This window comes from Dysidea avara, chromosome 10 (genome assembly GCF_963678975.1).
Source record: "Dysidea avara chromosome 10, odDysAvar1.4, whole genome shotgun sequence".
Taxonomy (NCBI): domain Eukaryota; kingdom Metazoa; phylum Porifera; class Demospongiae; order Dictyoceratida; family Dysideidae; genus Dysidea; species Dysidea avara.
In genome coordinates, this window is record NC_089281.1 from 10,871,566 (window position 1) to 10,892,709 (window position 21,144).

Here is a 21,144-nt window from a genome sequence, read left to right on the forward strand (position 1 = left end):
TGGCAAATCACAACTCCTAGATCTGGTACTACAAAGGGGTTCACCATCAATAAGGTAACTGTAAGATGTAACACTTGATATCCCAATTCTCATACTTTTACATTTGTTGTTAATATCAATAAGCAGGTCTTTGACCATTCAAAAAAGTTGTCAGCATCAGTTTGAAGTTGAACAATATCTAAGTCACAAGTCACGTGATACATAGAAACAGTTTTAGTGTTATCAGCAAAAAGAAAATTAAACTCTTAACTGTCTCGGGTAAATCATTAACGTAGATAGCAAAGAGAAGAGGTCCCAAAACTGACCCTTGAGGGATACCACTAATCACATCATACCATTCAGACTCCTCATTTCTCACAATCACCTCCTTCTGTTGGCGACTGGCCAAATAATCTTTGATCTATTTACTTACTTACATATACTATGCATTAAGAGTATTATGTCTAACAAGACAAGAAATTACCACCCTTTTAATCTGCAACCACTCTCATTGTCCAAGACCTCGTATCGATTTTCTTTTTTCTCTCATTATGGACTGAACAATCTTGTGACCTGTAACTTAGCCAAAGTCCCTGATTCAAAAGATCTATAATTAAGATTATATAATTGTTATTTTTGATTTATGTGTATGTTTATCTTTTATACTGAGGTAAATAATAATAATCAAATAATGCATGCAGTCTGACTCAGTGGTATCTGTCTGACTGCTCTATTAGAGTATTTGACTGTTGTAGTAGAGTATCTTGATCTTACAGAGTGAATGAGCTGAAAATCATAGAGGATAAAAATTATAGAGAATTCAGCCTACATAACTACCTTTTCTACTTCTCTGTGTATGCTTGTGCATAACTTATATATTAAGTAGGGAATACATACTAGTGTAAAGAAAATTAAAACATGGGAATAGAGATCACTGAAAAGAGTAAAGAAACAAGAGTCAAACAAGCCAGCATGTTAAAAACACAGAGATTTCTATTTGGACTCAATGGATATGATAGAAACTAAGAAAAAAAACAGTATTTTCTCCTATAAATTAGGAGCAGATAAGTACTGAGAATGCTTCTGTAGAAATGTTTATTTGAGTCCAAATAGAATTTCTGTGTATTTAACATGCTGGCTTGTTTGACTCTTGTTTCTTTACTTTTTTCAGCGATCTCTATTCCCATGTTTTAATTTTTTTGAATTACTTTTTCCACTAGTTTGTTTACTTTTTTATAAATATGGATACCTAACATAATATTTAGAGGTGCTGGTGGTGCTTGATATTACTCAGTATCAAGTCAGTTATCATGTACATTAGTAGTTAGTTAATACTATCAGTGTTATCAAACACTAATGTATTGTTTCCTTACTACTGAATGTATACTTTGTATTACACAGCTTTGATATATCCCACTTTAGGCAATGTATAGCATGCTGTGGGTAGCAGTAGTATAGCTTCAGTTAGGTGATCACAATAAGTCAAGTAACAACAACATTGCTACTCCGGTATGAGCTTAATATACTGTGGTTAGGTAATGATAAGGTTTCCAATGAACATGTTAATGTGAATAGAATCGACACATATTAACATGTTGATTACCCTTGCAGAAACTAAGTCAGAAGATCAATGGCAAAGCGAACCTAAAAGAAGCAAATTAGCTTGAAAGCGAATGTTAACATTGCAATATGTATTTAATAATAGGTCATGGGCATGAAGAAAGACATAGGAAGGAAAGTTACGAAGTTTTTATCCCCAAAAAGTATTCACATTTTGCTCTAGCCCTGTGGAAAAAATAGAACGAAATGGTCAGGGCCACCCAGAGAAATTAAGGGGCCCAGGGCAAAGAGTTAAAGTGGGGCCATAGGGGCATGTACAAGGAGGGTTCCACTCTGAATCACAACTTCAGAAAAAAGGTCATTATGAGCCAACAATGACAATAGCTGCCCCTCACCAACTATATCTCCTTATTTATAACTACATGCATAGCTTACTACACTGCTCTTCTGAAGAATACGGTGACTGCTGCATAGATCTTGACTGCTCTATTAGAGTATATTGATCTTTTAACAGGTATTCAACGGGCCCAGGACAAAATGCCCCAGTCCCCCCTGTGGGAAGCCCTGAAAATGGTTCAAAATGGATGTACTTTTATCGAGTCGAGTCCTCTGTCAATTTGACTTCATCTTTGCTAGTGGACCTAAACTTCTTCCAAATTAACTTCTAAGGCTTCTTTTGAGGTTGGAAAAGATTCCTAAGGCAGTGTTTAGTTGAGTGATTTTGGAAAAAAACATGCAATCTCTATTATGAACCACTACCATGGTTCATGATAATCTATGGCTCAGTTAGCCTCTTCATTTTTTTCCGGGTTTTTTTCTCCGGCCACAAAAGGGAAAAAACGGTGTGGGGACGAGACTATAGCCAGACTAGCGTAGTAGTAGTAGTAGTGATAAAGAGATTGCAATATCATGCGGCCTACCCGGCCATCCGGGTACCTCGCCGGGTACTCAATGGTTTTACCTACGTCACAATCAACTAGCGCGCGCCCTTTAAGTGCACTCAGTGGTCACGCGAGATCCGCCATGGTGTTTTTTAATTAGAATAATTCACATGGACGAAGAATTTAACGAGGAAGAATTAACCCTAGATCTGATAGCGCCTCTAGGGGGTACCGAGGTAGCTTTTATTCGTTGTTTGTTGTTAAATAGTATTTTATTATGTTAAACAGAAAGATCTAAAGTTGCTGCAGAGCAGTAGCAAATCTCAAGCAGACCGAACAGTGATCAGCCAGCAAGAGGTATAGCTACATGATAAGTGCTAGAAACAAGACTTGCCATCACCAGTATGACCCCACTTGATTAAAACTGTCTGGCTGTTTAAATTGTACATAACACCATACACTGATTTATTTAAAACTACACACCCCCATGAGAAGAAAGCAATCCACAATTATTGAATAAATGGTTTGTTGAGCACCTCGTATTGTGTTTTGAAATGATCAGTATATAGTGGAAATCTTTGAAGGATGAAATTTTTGCAGATATGTGTAAAAAATGATTTTTGCATTTTAGTTGCAAAATCCCAGAAAAAAATCATTGGTGAAATAATAGAGATTTTTGTTTATAGTGTTCTGGTAGCATGTTGGTATGGACTGTTAACATTTACATTCTATTATCACAAATTAATATTCTATAATCTGATGTTCAAGATAATTGTGTTAAGATTAGTGAGGATGCCGTTGGGTTTTAGAGGTTTCACTGTATGGTGTAGTAGGGGAGAACTGTTTTTACTATGATCGTATTTACATGTTTGCAATTCAAACTGACTCAAATGTGTGCATTTCTGTAGAGAAATAATTAAGAATTTACTTTTATCCAGTAGCTTCTTTTTTTCACTTCATTATACTTAACTGTATGTGCCTGCTGAGCAAAAACCAGTCATTTTCGTACATTCCTCAAATTCCTGGTTTTTGTTCAGCGGGTCACATATTATCTTATTCAATGACTGTGTAACAATTGGGGTCTTTGAAGTCCCACAATATCAAAGCCATTTTTATGACATCTTACTGTATCATCCATTGATCATTTGCATGACTGGTGGTGAAAAGCACAAGGTAGTGTTTGGTGCTTTTGTAAAGTGTTGCTATTTTATGTTGACAAAAAAGTAGCTAGGGATTAAATTTGTATGTCAAGTGATGATCTTCTTTGCTTCAGCTTATTGTATTCTATTAATTTCACTGGTAATATACTTGGTAGCCATGACTGATTCATCCCATTCATTTATATTACATCTTTGCAAAATTTCTTTAACTGTAGACTATCCCATTTTTTTCTAGATTGCACAATTTATTGACAGCATTGGGCTTGATGGTGTTATTGTAGAAGAAGGCATTGAAGACAAGAAGAAAAAAGAAAAAAAGACAATTGTTGTCTCATCACAAGAAAGCAAGCCTCCAGCAAAGAAAGAGAAACCTCCAACTAAAAAAGATAATAAAAAACTCAACAAGAAACAACAAGAGAACAATGGTGTACCCTCCTCTGAAGTGAAGGTTCTTACAAGTAATATTGAAGTTGCTCTGAAGAATATCAAAGGGAAACACCGTAACAAGTTGTTGATTGGTAGTGGAACGATGGAAGGCAGGTGGTATGATCAGGTAATGTGTGTAATTAAATGAGATGTTGTTTAGTGTAATTTACATGTAGTGGTACTCTTGTTATCTACATGCACGGATTTATTATATTGTTAAAATCCCGCCTATTTCATTATTATTGTTAAAATCCCGCCTATTTCATTTTTTTGCATATGGGTTTATACTTTTGTTTGTTTCATTGCACTTTAGTATTGCAAAATTTAATGTTAAAAGGGTATTTTCATGTTAGGCTAAGTCAATTGGAGAAGTTGCTACTTCAGTGTCACCTGATGTACTTGAACATCTTCATTCAGTAGGAGCTGAGTTGATGGAGAGAGAAGCAGCCCTCTATGAGGAAGGTACGATTATGTCGTGAAGACGTACTATTGCGTATTATGTTGTAGTGAGAAATACAAAGAAGAAATCCGATAGTGAGTGGTTGAGGAATGTGCTTACCTCAGGAACAATTGCTGATAAACTGTCAGCTCGTACATTACTAGTTCAGGTATTATTGTGTGTGTTGTGGTGATCCCTGTCTGAATTGGTCACTACTTTGTGACCTCATTGTGCAACAGTCCAGCAGGCTGGCATGTACACAAGTACAAGGGAAAAGTAGGAATTCAAAATTCAAGTAGGGGTCATATGTAGAAGTGAAGCGGTCACCTACTACACCTGCAGATGTAGCTACTAGTGGACATTTAATCCCTACTTTACTCATGGCTGTTTTCAATATACACACCATTGCATTATATAGCACATACCTTGGAATCTCACTGACACACTAGTGTGTTTTTGTTGACTTAAGTTAGTCTTTCGCCACTATTTTACTCCTTAAACAATGGCAAATGAAATGGTATATTAGAAAGATAGCCCTAACTGTTGATCTGCCTTGAAAAGCATTATTCACAGGAAAAGTTGCATACCTTTTGAAAATGCTTCATAAGTTGCTTTCTGCTGATCCAATTTAAAACTAGAATATCAAGGTTAAAGAATAATACAATAGTAAAAAATATGCAATAACAAGCTATATAACTAAAACAGGGATTAAATGACTACTGGTATATCTGCAGGCGCATCTTTCTGTGATTTTTACTTAAAATTAAAATTGTTTTCCTTATACAGTGCAACATGTGTTAATTAACGGTCACCTGAATTAAGTGGTCACCTTTGTATAATGGCCATTGTCACGAGGTCCCAAATATTTTTCCATACAAATGTACAGTATGTATTGTAAGTGGTCACCTGTAGAACATCTATAAATGCCAGCAAAGAATTTAGCCTCTCATATACGTAGCAGTCACTGCCTTGTTATAACGTTAGTGGCTTGTTTAGCCTGTAAGGTATTTGTGGAAAAGTGGATAAGTTACTGTGGAGTATATAACCAGATGATATGATAAGGGGATAGGATGATAGGAAGGGTATCAGTGACTGTATATGCAAGTATAAGGAATTTTAAGTTCAATTATGGATCATAGAAATAAAAAGTAAGGAAACAAGGGAGATCGCCTACACCTGCAGATACACTAGTGGACATGTAAATGTGCACTAGTATATCTGCAGGTGTAGGCGATCTCCCTTGTTTCCCTACTTTTTTTCCTACGAACTTAAAATTCCTAATTTTCTTATACTTGTTTGTTTACTTTTTTGTAACATTATTATGACTGGTGAACCCACACATACCACATCAAAAGAAAGGATGGCACCAGAGTTGATGTTTTTGTCTTAACGTGTGCCCCAGGTATCAATTACTGACGTGAAGGTGAAGCAGCCATTACGCTTCACTATCAGCTATGTTCACCCCATTTTACAGTGCTATAAATGAAGAACAGTAGGAAAAGCAACTGTGCAATCAATCCAGTCACCACTGAGCCCTAACTACTTGAAATTGAACGGTTGCTATTATGCTTCGTTTTTACCTATTTCAGTCTGCTACACAGCATTACAAACGAAGAACAGTATGTGCAAGAAGTGTCTCTGCAATCAATCCAGTCACTATGGAAAATACGGGTGAGATACCAACACAACCACAGGGAAGCCGCATCTCGCTATCGCGAATTAATACCTTACATTATCAGCACAAAGAACTGGAACACAAAGGAGGGCAAAGGCAAGTCCATGATGCGTGTATTGTACATGTAACAATTCAGGAATAACAATTAACTTATTCTCACTTCAGATAACATACAGCAAGAGCACCTCAGCCAAAGGTTAATTACCAATTACAAGGTCACATGACACAATAGTTACATCATCAATAGTATACAGTCAGTCATTACAAACGGCACATTTGGGACGAAGCGACATCGAATAGGGAAGAAATCAAGCCCGTAGGTATATCCATTGTCGAGTTATGTTTGGCTGGAGGCATCAGTTAGTTAGTCAGAATAAAATTCTGTTAAATAGAATTTTCTTTTAAATTCCGTAGAAACCTTTTGGAAGGGTTTGGGATTGGTCTGAAGACATTTTTGGGGCCAGCTTGACTGTGCCTAATCAATACTTCCAAGTTGTCATGAGGGAACATCTAGGCTAGTTTTGGGTGACATTTTTGACTTGAAAAGCCAGTCAAAAAGCCCAGTACTGCGTGATCCCTAATATATTATAAGTACACAGGAAAATTTAACTAGAGTAGGGACCATAATACATCGATAAAAATCGATAAAAAGTACTGAAACAAGCTGGAGTAGTGCACGATACTAAATCACAGTAAAACAATAAAAAGTGTTATATCCCTACTGTACATTTCCATTATAGTATCTTGAGCACAGTAGAGATATAACACTTTTTATTGTTTTACTGTGATTTAATATCGTGCACTACTCCAACTTGTTTCAGTACTTTTTATCTATGTGCTATGGTCCCTACTCTAGTTGAAAATTCTGTGTACTTGTTTGTTAACTTTTTTTGTAATATAATTATTATGACTGGTGAACCCATGCATACCGTATCTGAAATGTCACCGCGCCCCAATTATCATCTGAAAAGTGAAGTATCCATTACGCTTCATTGTCAGCTATGCTCAATCCGTTACGCAGCATTTCGAATCAAGAACTGTTCGAAAAGTACCTCTGCAATCCACGCATACTGAAAGAAAGAAATGGTGCCGCGCCCCAGTTATGCAATTATCGTCTGAAAAGTGAAGTATCCATTACGCTTCGTTGTCAGTTATGTTCAACCCATTACACAGCGTACGAATCAAGAACTGTTTGAAAAGCACCTCTGTTATCAAAATAGCCACTATGACAAATACAGACGATTTCCATTACGAAGAGAAACCATCACGTGCTATTGCCAAACCAACACTTTTCGTTGTCATTAAAGATGAAAATGGTACACAAAGGACGACACTGGTAAGTCCATGAAGAATGCATTGTACATACTGCGGTATGCCAAAAGGCACCTGTCAGGCCGAAGCGATGTTGAACAGTGAAAAAATCAAACCCGTAGCCTTTGCCGTTATCGAGTTACGTTTGTCTGAAGGCATCAGTCAGTTAGTCAGTTACTCAGCCAGTTAGTCAGTTACTCAGCCAGTTAGTCAGTCAGTAGAAAATTTCATTAAATAAATTATTTTTAAAATTCCATAGCAACTTGTTGAAAACGTTTCGGGTCAATCTGAAAGCTTGTTTGGGCTTAGTTTCACCTAACTAATACTGCCTCTTCGCTGTCAGGGGAAATTGAGGCTGTTTTTTGAGTGATATTATTTTGTGGGCCACACCTACTCCTTTGTGGTCCCTACTATACAGTAACTATCGTACTGTATGATATCACCTCAGGGGCGGTTTTAGAGGGGTTTCTGCCCTACGATTCGTCTGGGTGATAAAAGTTACAAAGAGTTATGCATACTGTATTATATTATGGCTTTTTCTATTGGCAAAACTTCATACTTTTGCCTTTGAAATCACCTTCACAGCATTCAAAACCACATAGTGGCCTTTTTTTTTTTTGGTCTTCAACTTGCAGCTAGGCTGAAGTTGCAATTCCAGAGAACCTGAAACCCCCTCTGAAAATTTCTAGATCCGCCCCTGCACCTGTAATGTGGTGTTACTCTCCTTCATGTTTCACAAGAAATTTGTATAAAGTTGTTTTAATCAGGAGTCACCTCTACACCACTTGGGAGCCATCGATGCTCTGTTGGCTATGGCGAAGAAGAAGAGCAAGAGGGAAGCAGTGTTAGCAGTTGATACACTACAGGAGCTATGGCTGAACATATTACTACCAAGTGATAGAAAGTTGAAGCTGCTAGCTCAGGCAGGTTATTGTGTGTATGTAAATTAATGCCATTTTTAAAGATTCTCAATTATCAGTCTGTCTGTCTACATGTACACATGCACAGACACAAATGCAAACACACCACACATGCAGATACCACACAGTGAAAACATGCAAAACCTTTACTGTGCATATGTAATAGTTATACCATGGCTGCGAGGGATTTTGCTGATATATACACCCAAAGCACGAGGGCTGCGGGTGTATATGTCAGCAAAATCCCAAGCAGCCATGGTACAAGTGATATATATCACTTGGGGCGCACTCACCTAATAGGTGAAAGAACTAAGAAGAACTCATCCCATTTGTTTTATACAGTAGCATCTGAAGATCGATTGTGGTTTTAATAGCGTGGGCTAATAGCCATCAAAACGTTGTCCATACGTTAAAACGTCATTAATACGTTACTATGCTTCAACACGCAATGTTAGAAAACTTGCGATTGTGGGATGGAGTTTATATTGTTATCATTTTTGTACTAAGTTAAGCCAACTAACTTCGCTATTGGGACAGTAAGTAAGTTATTATATTAAGTTAAGTACTTAGAACTGTAAGTTACTAACCTATTTCAACGTAGCAGTAGTAGCTTTGCTGTTCCGTGGTCTGTTCAAAGGCTGATACGCGGTGGGTAGAAATACGCATCCACAATCGCCCAAACAATTATTTTGTGCCTTCATTATCCTTTAGTAACAACCAACTACTCTATCTTAGCCTATGTACTAAGCTTAGCAACCTCTACAAAACCGAGTCCCACAATACAAAGCTCTATGTCGCTCAATATAACGAGTCAAAGCGCATCGATTCTTTGGTATCAAAGTCATTGGCAAACCGCTTTCCCATGATATTGCCCGGGCAATATGTGAGTTAAACACCGAGCGGCGCCTTTGAACGCCCACGCTAAAGTGGTATATATAGTTATATGAACTCAGAAACTAGGCACTGTGTTCTAAGCAGATGATAGACTAGTGTTACATAGGAAGTTATACACTGCATTACCAATGATGGTATGGGCACTTAAGGTCTTACTGTACCTAGTCTCACTGATAAGTGATACCAGAAATCTCACATGTACACTCATTCCTCCTGCTTTGCCTGGTTGCATGTCACCACAAGATCTTCCAAAAGGAGGAGAGGCAAACAGCAGCAAAGGCACACACACACACACACACACACACACACACACACACACACACACACACACACACACACACACACACACACACACACACACACACACACACACACACACACACACACACACACACACACACACACACACACACACACTGCCATTGCTAACCTGGTTTACTGGATGGTGTAGCCACGTAGAAACCAGTAGAATTCCATTAGCAGCATGTGTACTCACCAAGCTGTGTCTGCAAACTTAAGGTGCTATCACGTGAAGGCTTGTCAAACCTCTACTGGGCTCTAGGTTGGAGTGTGCCAATGATATACCATCAGGTGGCATCCTGGGCTTGTCATATAGTAATCCAACCTGGTGGTCATTAATTGCCAGTGGTCATCATCAGTGTTACGTGGCTAATAGCGATTACCCAAGGGTCACTGCAGGGAAATGCTGACTGATAAGGTGTTTAAATAACACCACATTACACGCATGACAATCCACATTACTATCACATAAACACACACACACACACACACACACACACACACACACACACACACACACACACACACACACACACACACACACACACACACACACACACACACACACAAACCATAAATACATCATACATGCATGTATATTATTTATTTGTTGCTTGCTTTCTCCATTAGCAACCATTACAGAGGCTAACACAGTGCAGCAACATTGAAAGGGACAAGACATTGATGTGCTGGTATTTTGAGGACAACTTGAAAGAAAGATATTCTACTTACGTCGTTGTACTACAAGTTAGTAGGAATATTGGTAGACAACCTAATTACTCACCGCTATAAAATTGTAGTCATTATCTCATGATACTGTGATGAATATAAGAAACAAAACAGTTGGTAAGTAAACTGAATGTAGTATTGACAGTGTAATATTAAAAGTAGTGCTGTGAAACTGGACCAGTTAACTGGACCAGTTAACTGGAATTACTGATGTGTAACCAGTTATATTTTCACTAAAAATTTTAATGCCTATTCTCCTTAGTGATATCATCCTTTAGTTCCATACATCACCACGTGTAGTTATTATTTGTACAGTAACTGGTGGCCAGTTTTACAGCCCTGGCTCATGGGCACTGCAAGAGTTCCTGATACCACACGTGTACAAATTTTTATAGGATACAAACTTTCACAGATCTTGCTTTAGCTTGCATGCATGCCTATTAGGTTATATAATTCATTCCAAATTATTAATGGGACTCGTGTGAGAAATTATAAATGTCTAAATCTTTGTCACTATTGGATGTGCTATTATGCTTTACAGGTTGGATAGGGGGTGGTCTTTTTATGCAAGTGGTCATTTAGGGCACTTGATCTATAAAGTCAACTTATAATGTTCACATTCCCTCACATGCTGTACCTAATATAACAAGTAGATATGTTACAACTATTGACACCTGTGACCCATTTTTTATAATTTGATGATGTGGTATTTATTACATATTGATTTATATGCCGCTGTTATCATCATACAGTATTTCATCTTTCACAAATAGCTTGGTTAGGTATTTCCTGTTATGCCAGCAGATGTGATGTTGTATATGTGAAGAATTCACACAAACTGTTGTCGTCATGTACAAAAATGCGATAATTTTATAACTATTTTATGCCTGCGTCCACATCAAATCAAAGCTCCGTAGCTCCAATATGACATATACAATTGTTGCCTTATTAAACTTCATTTTCTGGGACTTTGTTCTTTGTTAGTAACAGTGGTGAATACATTCTTACTATTGTATACTAGGTAATGTGTATGATCTGCTGGTACAAAAACCAGAGCAGGAACAGGTGTGTGTTGGGTTAATATGTTCATCAAGATAACAGCCATCATCATTTCTTACTGTGTAGAAACTTCTCACTCAACTAGTTAATAAGCTAGGAGACCCTGAGCGTAGTGTTGCTTCCAGAGCTGCTTTCTTTTTACTGAAACTTGGTATGTGAGCAGGAATGTGATTTTGTGCAATAATATGTTATCATTTAGTTGGCCAACATCCCAAGATGCAGTTGATAGTTCTGAAGGAGATCGAACAGTTGATGCGTCGACCAAATATCCAGTCTAAAGCACAGTATGTTATTGTGTTGGATCGTGCATACATTTGTTATGTTGTTATAGGTATTATGGAGTTTGTTGTATCAATCAGTTTGTACTGAGTAGTGACAATCAGGAACTTGTGGAGCACTTGGTGAAAGTGTATTTTGTCTTCTTTCAGGTAAGAACATCACTCTGTGTGTATGTGCGTGTGTGTGTGTGTGTGTGTGCGTGCGTGCGTGTGCGTGTGCGTGTGTGTGTGTGTGTGGTGTATGTGTGCATGAGCGCATCGAATCCTATGGACAATGGAGCATGTAACTCCGTAAACAGTGAAATTCAAATGTGACTGCTGTGTACTATAAAAAAATAAGCTTTTAAAAATTCCTTATATGGAGATGCTTGCTCAAGTATGTCATGATTAATACCGGCACAACGAAGCGAATTTATGGAAATTAAGTTGAATGGCACAACAGAAGAATGGTAGCACGGGCATGGGAGGACAGCCTTTCTACATTTGCTAGTGACATGAAATTACCCCAGTAGACTATCTCAAGCTGTTCCTTTGACTTGACAGCCTTCCTATGAAACAGCTTCACTACCTTCACACAAAACGATGGAGTGGTGGTCCATTCTTTGTATCCCAGTTGTGAATAAGAATGATGTAGTACATCAAATCCTATGGAAAAGGGAGCATGCAACTCTGTACACTAATATTATTCAAACATGGAATCTTGTGATGTATTTCATTATTTACGTTCCTGGTGTGTTCATGTGTGGTGTGGTGTTACATGTGTATTTTCCATGTGTTTTATGTGTGTGTATACTTGTTTGTATAAATGTTCACAATATTTTATCAACCTCACAGACCTACATACAGGAAGGTCAACTTGATGCCAAAATGTTGAGTGCATTACTGACTGGCATTAATAGAGCTTTTCCATTCATTAAGAGTACGTGTTTACCTATTGGTAATAAATAATTTTATGGTGTTACAGGTGAATTAAAATCATATGAAGAACACCTAAATACATTATTCAAAGTCGTACACATTTCTCCTATTGCTACAAGCATACAAGTAAGCAGTTACCAATAATCCTTGTTGTGAATTCAACTCGTGCAATATATAGTCACTTATGTTACTCTATCAAGTAATGGAGTCCAGACAGGAGGTATCTGACAGATTCTACCGAGCACTGTACACCAAGTTGTTGGATCCAGACTTGAAGCATTCCAAGGGACAAGTAATGCAAAGAACAAATCTACTGTTGGTATTTTGAGGTTACAATTTTCAGGCAATGTTCCTTAATGTTTTGTTCAAATCACTGAAGTGTGATCCAGCCTTAAGCAGAATAAAGGCAAGTTTATCTCTATATGCACACATGAAAAAATACTCTAATAGAATGGTCGAAATAATTTTGCCCCACAAAAGTCAAATAGTTTTTCTGTATTGTGTTTTAACTATGTGTATGCTTTGTGTATAGGCATTTTTAAAAAGAATTCTTCAAATATGCTCCACCCATCAACCTCCATTTATATGTGGCTGCTTATTTCTGATTTCAGAGGTTATTTACCCATAGTGTTTGTTTACACATGGCCAGTTTGTTTTTGGTATTTAGATATTAAAACTTAAATCATCTTTGTGGCCGTTTGTCAGAGAAACTGAAGGAGAAGAAGAACACTTCAAAGATGTTCCATTAGAAGAAGAGGTAGTTCAGTTGACTCAGACTGAAGAAGACAAAGATACTGATGCTGATGGCCTTCAAGAGGAAAACTTTGAAGACTCTAAAAAAATCTTGTACCTTCCTACGGCAAGAAATCCACTTTACTGCAAGGCAGAACACAGCTGCTTGTGGGAATTAGTGATGGTTAGTTAAACCAAATGCTCTTATTTTATTTAAGTTCTTTGATTACACTGTAGTTGTCACAACACTACCACCCTTCAGTGCGAACTTTTGCAGCAACATTAACTAAAGTTAGTTCATACTTAATACTATGCTAACATGTTACATGACTGATAGGGAGACCATATCACTTATAAAGGCGACCCTTTGCAAGATTTCACTGCAGTCAAGTGAGTTGAGGAATAATTATTACTCGGTCTTGATGTATTTATAATTCCTTACAAGATTTTTGGATAAATTTGTTTACAAAAACCCCAAGCAAAAACAGTCAGGTTAGTCTGATATTTCCTATATCATTTTACGATGTGTTATTTGATCAGATCATGGAGGATCAATTATGCAGGTATAAAAGTGACTGATCATTTCTATTTTTTATGTTATAACTTTATAGCCAACACCGAAGCATTCAAGAAAAGAGTTTCCTTGTGAGAAAAGCCTTTATTCATGGCTGTACAATGTGTTAATCTGTTGTTTTAGTAAATTCTGGGGAGTTCGTAAGACTGAAAGAGAACGAAGTGAGAGAAGACGAAATGTTTTTCTACAAGTAAGGAATATGTGCAGCTATATTAATAATCTTATGCACTTCTAAGAAAATCTAGGTGACATAGTGTACTGTATCATAGTAGGGACAGCGAAGGTGTGGGCGTGGCCCGTGATATAATATAATCCAAAAGCTGCCTCAATTTTTCCTCACATCATGACAGTATCAGTTGGGTAAAATTAAGCCCAAAAGTGTCTTGAGATCGACCCAAAACGGTTCTGTCAAGTTGCTACGGATTTAAAAAAAAATGTTCAACGCAATTTTCTACTGCCTGCCTAACTCCTTCAGTCAAGCGTAGCAGAAAACTGGCTACAGCTACAACCTTAATTCTTCCACAGAAACGTTTCTAAGAAAAACCTTTGATAAACATACAATGGTCGTGCTATTGTGTTACCTTTTATCCTTCTTTACAATAGCCATCAGTCAAGGTTCTCCGCTGGTAGTGTTAATAGACTACAGTAGGGCTTCCATCTACGGGTGTACATTGCATCAAACTACTCGAATACATGTGGCATAGTACCAAACTATTTGAAAACACCTTGCTCAGTGATTTTCGAAGTGGTAGTTGGTATTGTTCAGCAGGAGCAACTTGTTCAATATCTCGTGGCGAACTAGACAAGTGTAAGAGAATATAGTTTAGTGATTTGTAGGTATTGTTTTCCAGCAAAGTTAACTGTCCAAGTTGCTTGTGTTTCTAAACGCATTTCTTTGCTGCCTGTGACCAACACTATCATTGTTTAGTTACGTGAATCCAGCATAGCAAAAGTAGCGTTAGCTAAAGGTTTTGTAGTTAGTATTGCTTTGTGTGTTTTCTCTGAGGTAATATTCGGAGCAACAATGCCTTCAAAAGAAGCAGCACAGAGTAACTTACTACAGTTTAGCAATTTATGTAGTGATGTGTTATGTATGCTAGTTGCTTGCTTGCATAGTATAGTGCTGTGATTAACTCTAATAATGTGGTTTTGTGAAAAGCAGGGTATTTAGTAGTCATGACCTTGCACTGAGTGTAGCACAGTAGGGATATTCACTTCCTATTGATTTACTGTATTTGGACATTACGTACTAGCTACTCCAATCCAGCTTCTTTCAATAAATTTAATGCAGTACTATACACTGTCCCTACTCTAATTTAAAATTCCTAATTTTTTTCTTGTACTTGTATGCTTAAAATCTACTGGAAGTAATTCTTTCCTAGCACCCATTATTTTTCCTGTTGTAAATCATTGTGTTGATTTTCGTAGGTATTTTATCAGCAAAGTTTCACTGAGAAGTCTTAGCAAGAAAATACAAGATGAAGATCTAATAGGAGGAGATCTGGATGAACAGAGTGTGTAGCTTATAATATACTCTTGTACTTTTGTAATGAATAATTTGTTTTAGTGGATGAAAGTCTCAATTTAGATTTTGCAAGGTAACAGCAATATATAACAATTGTGGCAATCGTATATAGTACTAAATGCACAGAGAACTGGATCAGAAGAAGAAACAACCAAGAAAGAAAAGAAAGAAACAAGAAAGTGATGAAAGCGAATCAGAAGATAATGGTTAGTTGCAAAGAAAAGTATCATATTCTGTGTGTGGACGTATACACTTGTGTATGTGAGTCAGTGTGTTTGTTTGTAGTGAGGCATCTCGTTTAGAGAACCAGCCTGTTAACTACAGTTTGAACCTTGGTGATTCCCAGTTGCTCACTTGACACCGTGTTTCATACAGCTACCGTAGGCTTTACTCTTTGCTTTTATGTGCATGCATGTATTGTACACTATTATTTACTAGATGTATTAATACTGTGATGTTTAATAGAATATTCTTATGATGATATGGATGATGACGCTATGAGTGTGGAGAGCTTCACTGAAAATGGAGCCCCGGCTAAGGAGCCTACTGATGCTGAATACGAGAAACTGTTGTTTGAAAATTTAACTTCTGAAGAAAGTGATGATGAATTGGAAGAAGCTAAACCAAAGAAAAAGAAATCCAGGTATCAAATGCAAACAAGTATCTCAAGTAGTCTTGTTATTCACAGAACTAAAATGGGATCATCGTTTGACCCATCAACCATGTTAGCTGATGCTGATGAGGTAGTTAACTCAAAGTTAGAAGATGTTACCATGTTCCTATTGTGTAGTTTGCTCATTTGCTTGATGAGTCTGGTGGAGGTGCTGCAATGACACATCTTGGGAAGAAACATCCTTCACATAAACAGCTTTCATGGGAAGAAAATAGAACTAAAGGAAAATGGCAGAAGAAGAAAAGACCATATAAGGCTGGGTATAGAACTAAATCTAAGGTTAATGTAAATAAGAACAAGAAGCATAAATAAATTATAACATGAAAAAATTAATTGTGTACCCAAACATTTCATTACACGTTCACTAGCTTATGAATGGCTTTAAATGGCAAGTGATTGTATAGTTGTATATACATGAGTGTATTTGTGGTCTATAATGTACCTCAATAACACACATTATTGTGAACAGCCAGATAGTGGATACATGTTGATGAGTGCAGATTGTGAGTACAGAAGTAAGAATGCAGCTGTATGCAAAGTTACTGTCCAGACATATCATGTGTCTTCATAGTACTTTGCATTTCAGTAATTGGCATGTAGTCTTGCTAGTAATTTTTAATGTGTCTAACACTCACTATGTTTTCCTTTGACATGGTAGTATGTGATAAAAAGTAAACAAAGATGTGAATTAGAAATTTTACATTTGAGTAGGGATCATATAGAGAAAATACTATTGCTAGTAGCCCTGTAATCAAGATGATATCACATCTTGATTCATAGCTTTTCATTTCTATCATTCCTACTCAAATGTAAATTTTCTCGTCCTTCAATATTCCACAGACATAAATTAATAGTATATACAATAAATAATTATAGTTTTACCAATAGTAATTATAATCATTTAGAATGTTCAAAAGATTCCAGTACAAGGAACCAGCATCATACAGTGCTGTAGTTAATGCCCCGATCGTTGCCTTTGAGGCGTTCTTAGTCATCCACAGATAAAACATTTGGTAAGCTTGTTCACATACTGAGTGAGCATAGTCTCGTCGAATAGTATATAAATTTGCCTCATCAATTCCTAGCATTCTGCCCACTGCCTCCCACTCTGCTTTCATATTTCTAGCAAGTTTCTGGAACATTATACTGCAGGATGGCAAGGACTTCACCAGTGTGGTACAGTCTTTGAGACACATAAAAACACAGTTAGCTTGCTCTACATCAGGCTCGGCTTCTAGGGCCGTGTATGTAGTAGTTGGCAGGCAAATGACCAACTTGACAATTAGTGGCCGGTGATTTCCATATATTGGCCATCCTATTATGAAAAGAACATGGCATACATAGTTAGACTCCAGTAAGCAATGTTCAAACTGGTGTATGCTTATGTATTAAACTTCAGAAAGTTTATATGCCCAAAATGATTATCAGTGTTGGGGGTAACACGTTATGTAATAATTATTGCTTTTGTGGTAACTAAGTAATATAACGAAATACGCAATAAAAACAGGTAATATAACTCAAGTTACTTTACTTACAAATGTAATGCGTTACCTAAGTAATATAGTTACTGTAACGAGTCTAATATTACATAACGAAGTTACTAATTTTGTTAGTTATGCACTGAGTAACGCCTAGCCACAACGAAGTAACATGAAGCTTTTTCATCACCTTGTTTATAACCAAGATTTACACATTGCCCAACAACACAATCATGTCACATGATAAGGTGGTAGTTTCACACGTGACAGCTTAAGGCTATGGACACAAAGTAATATAACATGTAATATTATTATAGTTACTTTATTTTATGGGACTGTAACTAAAAGTAATAATTATGTAACTAGTCACTTTTAAAAAGTAATTGCCCCAACACTGATGATTATCATTTAGGCTAGCTACATGCAATCGTTATGGATTGGAAATCATCAAGTTTTATAGCATGCATGCTGCACCTGATTCATAACTATGTTGCTGTGATGATGTCAGGGCTCTCCTGCAGCTCCCATAAATCAGATATTCACAAAGGCGTGAAAATTCTTCATCTTCATAGTTTAGGCTGTGTGAAGATAGCCAATAAGATTCACTTTGTCTCATAAATGATGGAACAGATTTTGCCACTCTATGTGAGTCTAGAAAAATTGTAACAAATTTGTCACAGTCTGATTTCAATGAACTGCTTCTACCTGCCAGAAAGTTGATACAACTTGTAACATTATTATCACAATTTCCTGTGATCACATACAACACAACATCATAGTCCTCGATTTTCCTCCAGAGCATATAGTTGGGTGGATCTCGATGTAGATTGTCATGGCAATATTGTTCTGAAGGTTCAGGGTCAACCTTAACACCGTATTGTTTTAGACCAAGGAGACTATATACTAATGAGTCACTTGCAGCTCTGTCACCAACGTTATATGTCTTGGATGTAGACAAAACGAAAGCCTTCTTAAAAGTCGTCTGCTCAATCGCTTGAGACATCCAGCACAGGGCTGTCGTGTTTGCATTCGTTGATCTGAACCTCGATCTCGCTGATGATTTGAACTGTTCCGAGTTTTCTTTTCAGCAGATCGGCCCTGAGATTTATTATATAGGCACTAGACTTCTATAAAAAATCCATGACCCAATGTCTTCTCCCGAACCGTCCTGAACATTCGCGAACATACAGTCACGCGCCAAATATAGTATAATTATTTTTAAAAACTCCCTGACAAAGCACTTTAACCATATATAGATAATGGCTGTGCCAAGTGGATCCATGTGTCATGTGATTGCTCTTTAACAGTAGATGATCACGATTTAATGTTGAAAGATCCCAGTGATGACCCTTGGTTTTGTTCTAAATGTCACTCTGCCCCTCATCCACAGATCACGCCTCAGCCAGGATTGTCTTGTGTGTGTTTTAATGCTCGGAGTATTATCGCCAAACGTTTGGAATTTATGGCATTTATGCATGCTCATCAGTTTGATGTTGTAGCATTGACTGAGACTTTCCTTGACGAGTCTATCTCTGATGCCCTGATTAGCCCAAATGGATACACTGTTTTTCGAAAAGACAGAAATTGTCATGGTGGTGGAATTTTAGTATTGGTTAAGTCCTCTCTTATTTCATTCCATAGAAAAGACCTTGAGTCTGATTGTGAAATGCTCTGGATTGAACTGCTTACCTCTAGAGGTAAAGTTAACTTTGTAACATTTTATCTTCCTCCTGGTTCCTCTGCAGATGATTTGCAGCAGTTCATGTCTTCAATTTCTTTTACTGTGTCTACTCACCTTCCACTGATATTGTGTGGCGATTTTAATGTTCCTGAGATAGATTGGCATTTGACAGTACCTTTGAAAAGTTCTCCTGTTGCTAATCTTCTATGTAATTTTATCCAGGAGGGCGTAGGGAGGGGGGGGGGGGTTCCGAGGGGTTCAGGACCCTCCCCCACTGTAAAATTTAGACTTCTGCAAGCAGGGTCCTAAAATACCATTAAATTTTAGTGTGGCAAGACAAAATGAGTGAGTAATATAGTGTAATGACACAGCACAGCAATTAATAAAGCTTGCATTCATGATTCATCTCTCAGGGAAGGATTTACAGAGGTAACGTGAGCCCTCTTAAAAACTGTGAAAAAGACCGATATACTCTAATAGATCAGTCAGTTATAAACTCTAATATCAGGTTTATACTCTAATAGAGCAATCAGGTATACTCTAATAGAACATTCATTATATATCCATATGTCCATACGAAGTTTTGAAGACATTCTAACATTAAATGCAAAACTTAGCATAACCTTATACTGCTATAACTTTGGTGTGCAGTGTTTAAAGATATAGACCTCCAATAATTTATCATTTGTGTTATACAAAATGAATTTATGCTATGCATATTTGTATAGCTATATTGTTTTGATTGTAAGTCATTCCATTTGTATCAGTGGATTCATGGTTTCTATACCACAGTGAGATATAACTATCACTTACAGATCACTATTATGTGTCTCCATAAGTGGCTCCAGGATTTTGGGTGACTGGTTTCTGATCAAAAAATACAGCTAGATTTTAGGTGAATACCAAAAAAAAGGGTCGACACCTCCTAAGAATGGTTATTCTCCACTAAATAATATTTGTATCACTGATAAAGCACATAAAAATCTTTATTCACAACTTTATAGCTTGCTACACTGCTTCTCTGAATACTGTGACTGCTACAATAGAGTGACTGACTGCTCTATTAGAGTATCTCAATCCAATCGTGACCGGTTTCTGAAAACCCCTGGATCCATCCCTGGTCTCTATGTGTTACGCTGTCTGTTTCCACTAGGTGGCTTTATCTATAGTACTAGCTTCATCCCAGGGGCACTTATATGTACTTTTTGCATAAAATATAGCAATTTGCTGAGTTTTGATGCATTAAAATATTGAAAGTCTTTCAGCGGCTGGGGGCTGTGCCCCCAGGCCCCTGCTTCTGGTAACTCAATGCTGGTGTTGGAACCCCCCTTAAAAAATCCTGGCTACGCCCCTGAAAGCTGTGAGCTCAGTTGAAGGTCTATAAAAATGGAAGTGTATTATAACAAAGATAATATATACCTCATCTATGGAAGAACCCCCGTCTTGAAGAATAAGGTCCAGTAAAAAGGTCCACTTTTTTCAGTAAAAAAAGGTCCACGATTTTTGAACATTACAGTTTAAAAGTCTAGCATTTCAGTAGCAAAAGTCTAATGTAAAATTTTAGTGCCTAAAATGTCACCAAATTCAGCTTTTCAGTCTTCTCAGCCTGTATTTTCAAAATTTTTCCGGGCGGCATGCCCCAGACTCCCAAGCTCATGCATGACTCCCAAGTATATACCTCAGAGTGAATTACTGTTGACAAGAAGAGATTGTGTACATATAGCAGCTGCATAGAGTAATATTAGCAATGTGTCAATGGATTTGATTGCATGCTTGCTGCTCAGTCCAACAAAAAGTTCCAAACTAGCTATATATGTGTACAGTAAATAAATTGTTTACATATATTTTTTATAGAGGAAGCTTAACTACCACAAGTGAAGCTTTGGTGATTTTGCCCAACTAGTTCATGCAAATGTTTTTCATTTTTAGGTGCACCAAATAATCAAACCAGC

The 21,144-nt window shown here is 37.2% G+C and overlaps 2 protein-coding genes across 2 annotated transcripts; one reads left to right on the top strand and one right to left on the bottom strand.

The window, feature by feature from the left end:
• The first annotated feature begins 2,550 nt into the window (after window positions 1–2,550).
• LOC136268652 (CCAAT/enhancer-binding protein zeta-like) lies at window positions 2,551–16,384 on the top strand. The gene is made up of 30 exons (XM_066064046.1): window positions 2,551–2,656; window positions 2,709–2,777; window positions 3,816–4,133; window positions 4,360–4,468; window positions 4,514–4,614; window positions 8,199–8,354; window positions 10,176–10,292; window positions 10,346–10,391; window positions 11,296–11,339; window positions 11,400–11,484; window positions 11,533–11,617; window positions 11,665–11,761; window positions 12,446–12,530; window positions 12,576–12,655; window positions 12,708–12,821; window positions 12,873–12,935; window positions 13,062–13,142; window positions 13,197–13,445; window positions 13,499–13,552; window positions 13,599–13,651; window positions 13,707–13,753; window positions 13,802–13,824; window positions 13,873–13,906; window positions 13,959–14,025; window positions 15,264–15,349; window positions 15,403–15,433; window positions 15,487–15,566; window positions 15,826–16,003; window positions 16,049–16,103; window positions 16,151–16,384. The coding sequence occupies exons 1-30, from the start codon at window positions 2,591–2,593 to the stop codon at window positions 16,343–16,345; spliced, it is 2,868 nt and encodes a 955-aa protein (XP_065920118.1). The 5' UTR covers window positions 2,551–2,590; the 3' UTR covers window positions 16,346–16,384.
• A 474-nt stretch (window positions 16,385–16,858) lies between these two features.
• LOC136268653 (uncharacterized) lies at window positions 16,859–18,719 on the bottom strand. The gene is made up of 2 exons (XM_066064047.1): window positions 17,986–18,719; window positions 16,859–17,348 (listed from the first exon to the last, which is right to left on the bottom strand). The coding sequence occupies exons 1-2, from the start codon at window positions 18,512–18,514 to the stop codon at window positions 16,912–16,914; spliced, it is 966 nt and encodes a 321-aa protein (XP_065920119.1). The 5' UTR covers window positions 18,515–18,719; the 3' UTR covers window positions 16,859–16,911.
• Window positions 18,720–21,144: the final 2,425 nt, after the last annotated feature.

Excerpts from the sequence above, each read along its gene's own strand:
- LOC136268652 (XM_066064046.1), top strand. The coding sequence starts at position 2,591 with ATGGACGAAGAATTTAACGAGGAAGAATTAACCCTAGATCTGATAGCG. Across the intron at positions 13,907-13,958 it reads TTCAAGAAAAGAGTTTCCTT|TAAATTCTGGGGAGTTCGTA; the intron begins GTGAGAAAAGCC and ends CTGTTGTTTTAG. Across the intron at positions 15,434-15,486 it reads CTCAATTTAGATTTTGCAAG|AGAACTGGATCAGAAGAAGA; the intron begins GTAACAGCAATA and ends CTAAATGCACAG.
- LOC136268653 (XM_066064047.1), bottom strand. The coding sequence starts at position 18,514 with ATGTCTCAAGCGATTGAGCAGACGACTTTTAAGAAGGCTTTCGTTTTG. Across the intron at positions 17,349-17,985 it reads GCAACATAGTTATGAATCAG|GATGGCCAATATATGGAAAT; the intron begins GTGCAGCATGCA and ends TTTTCATAATAG.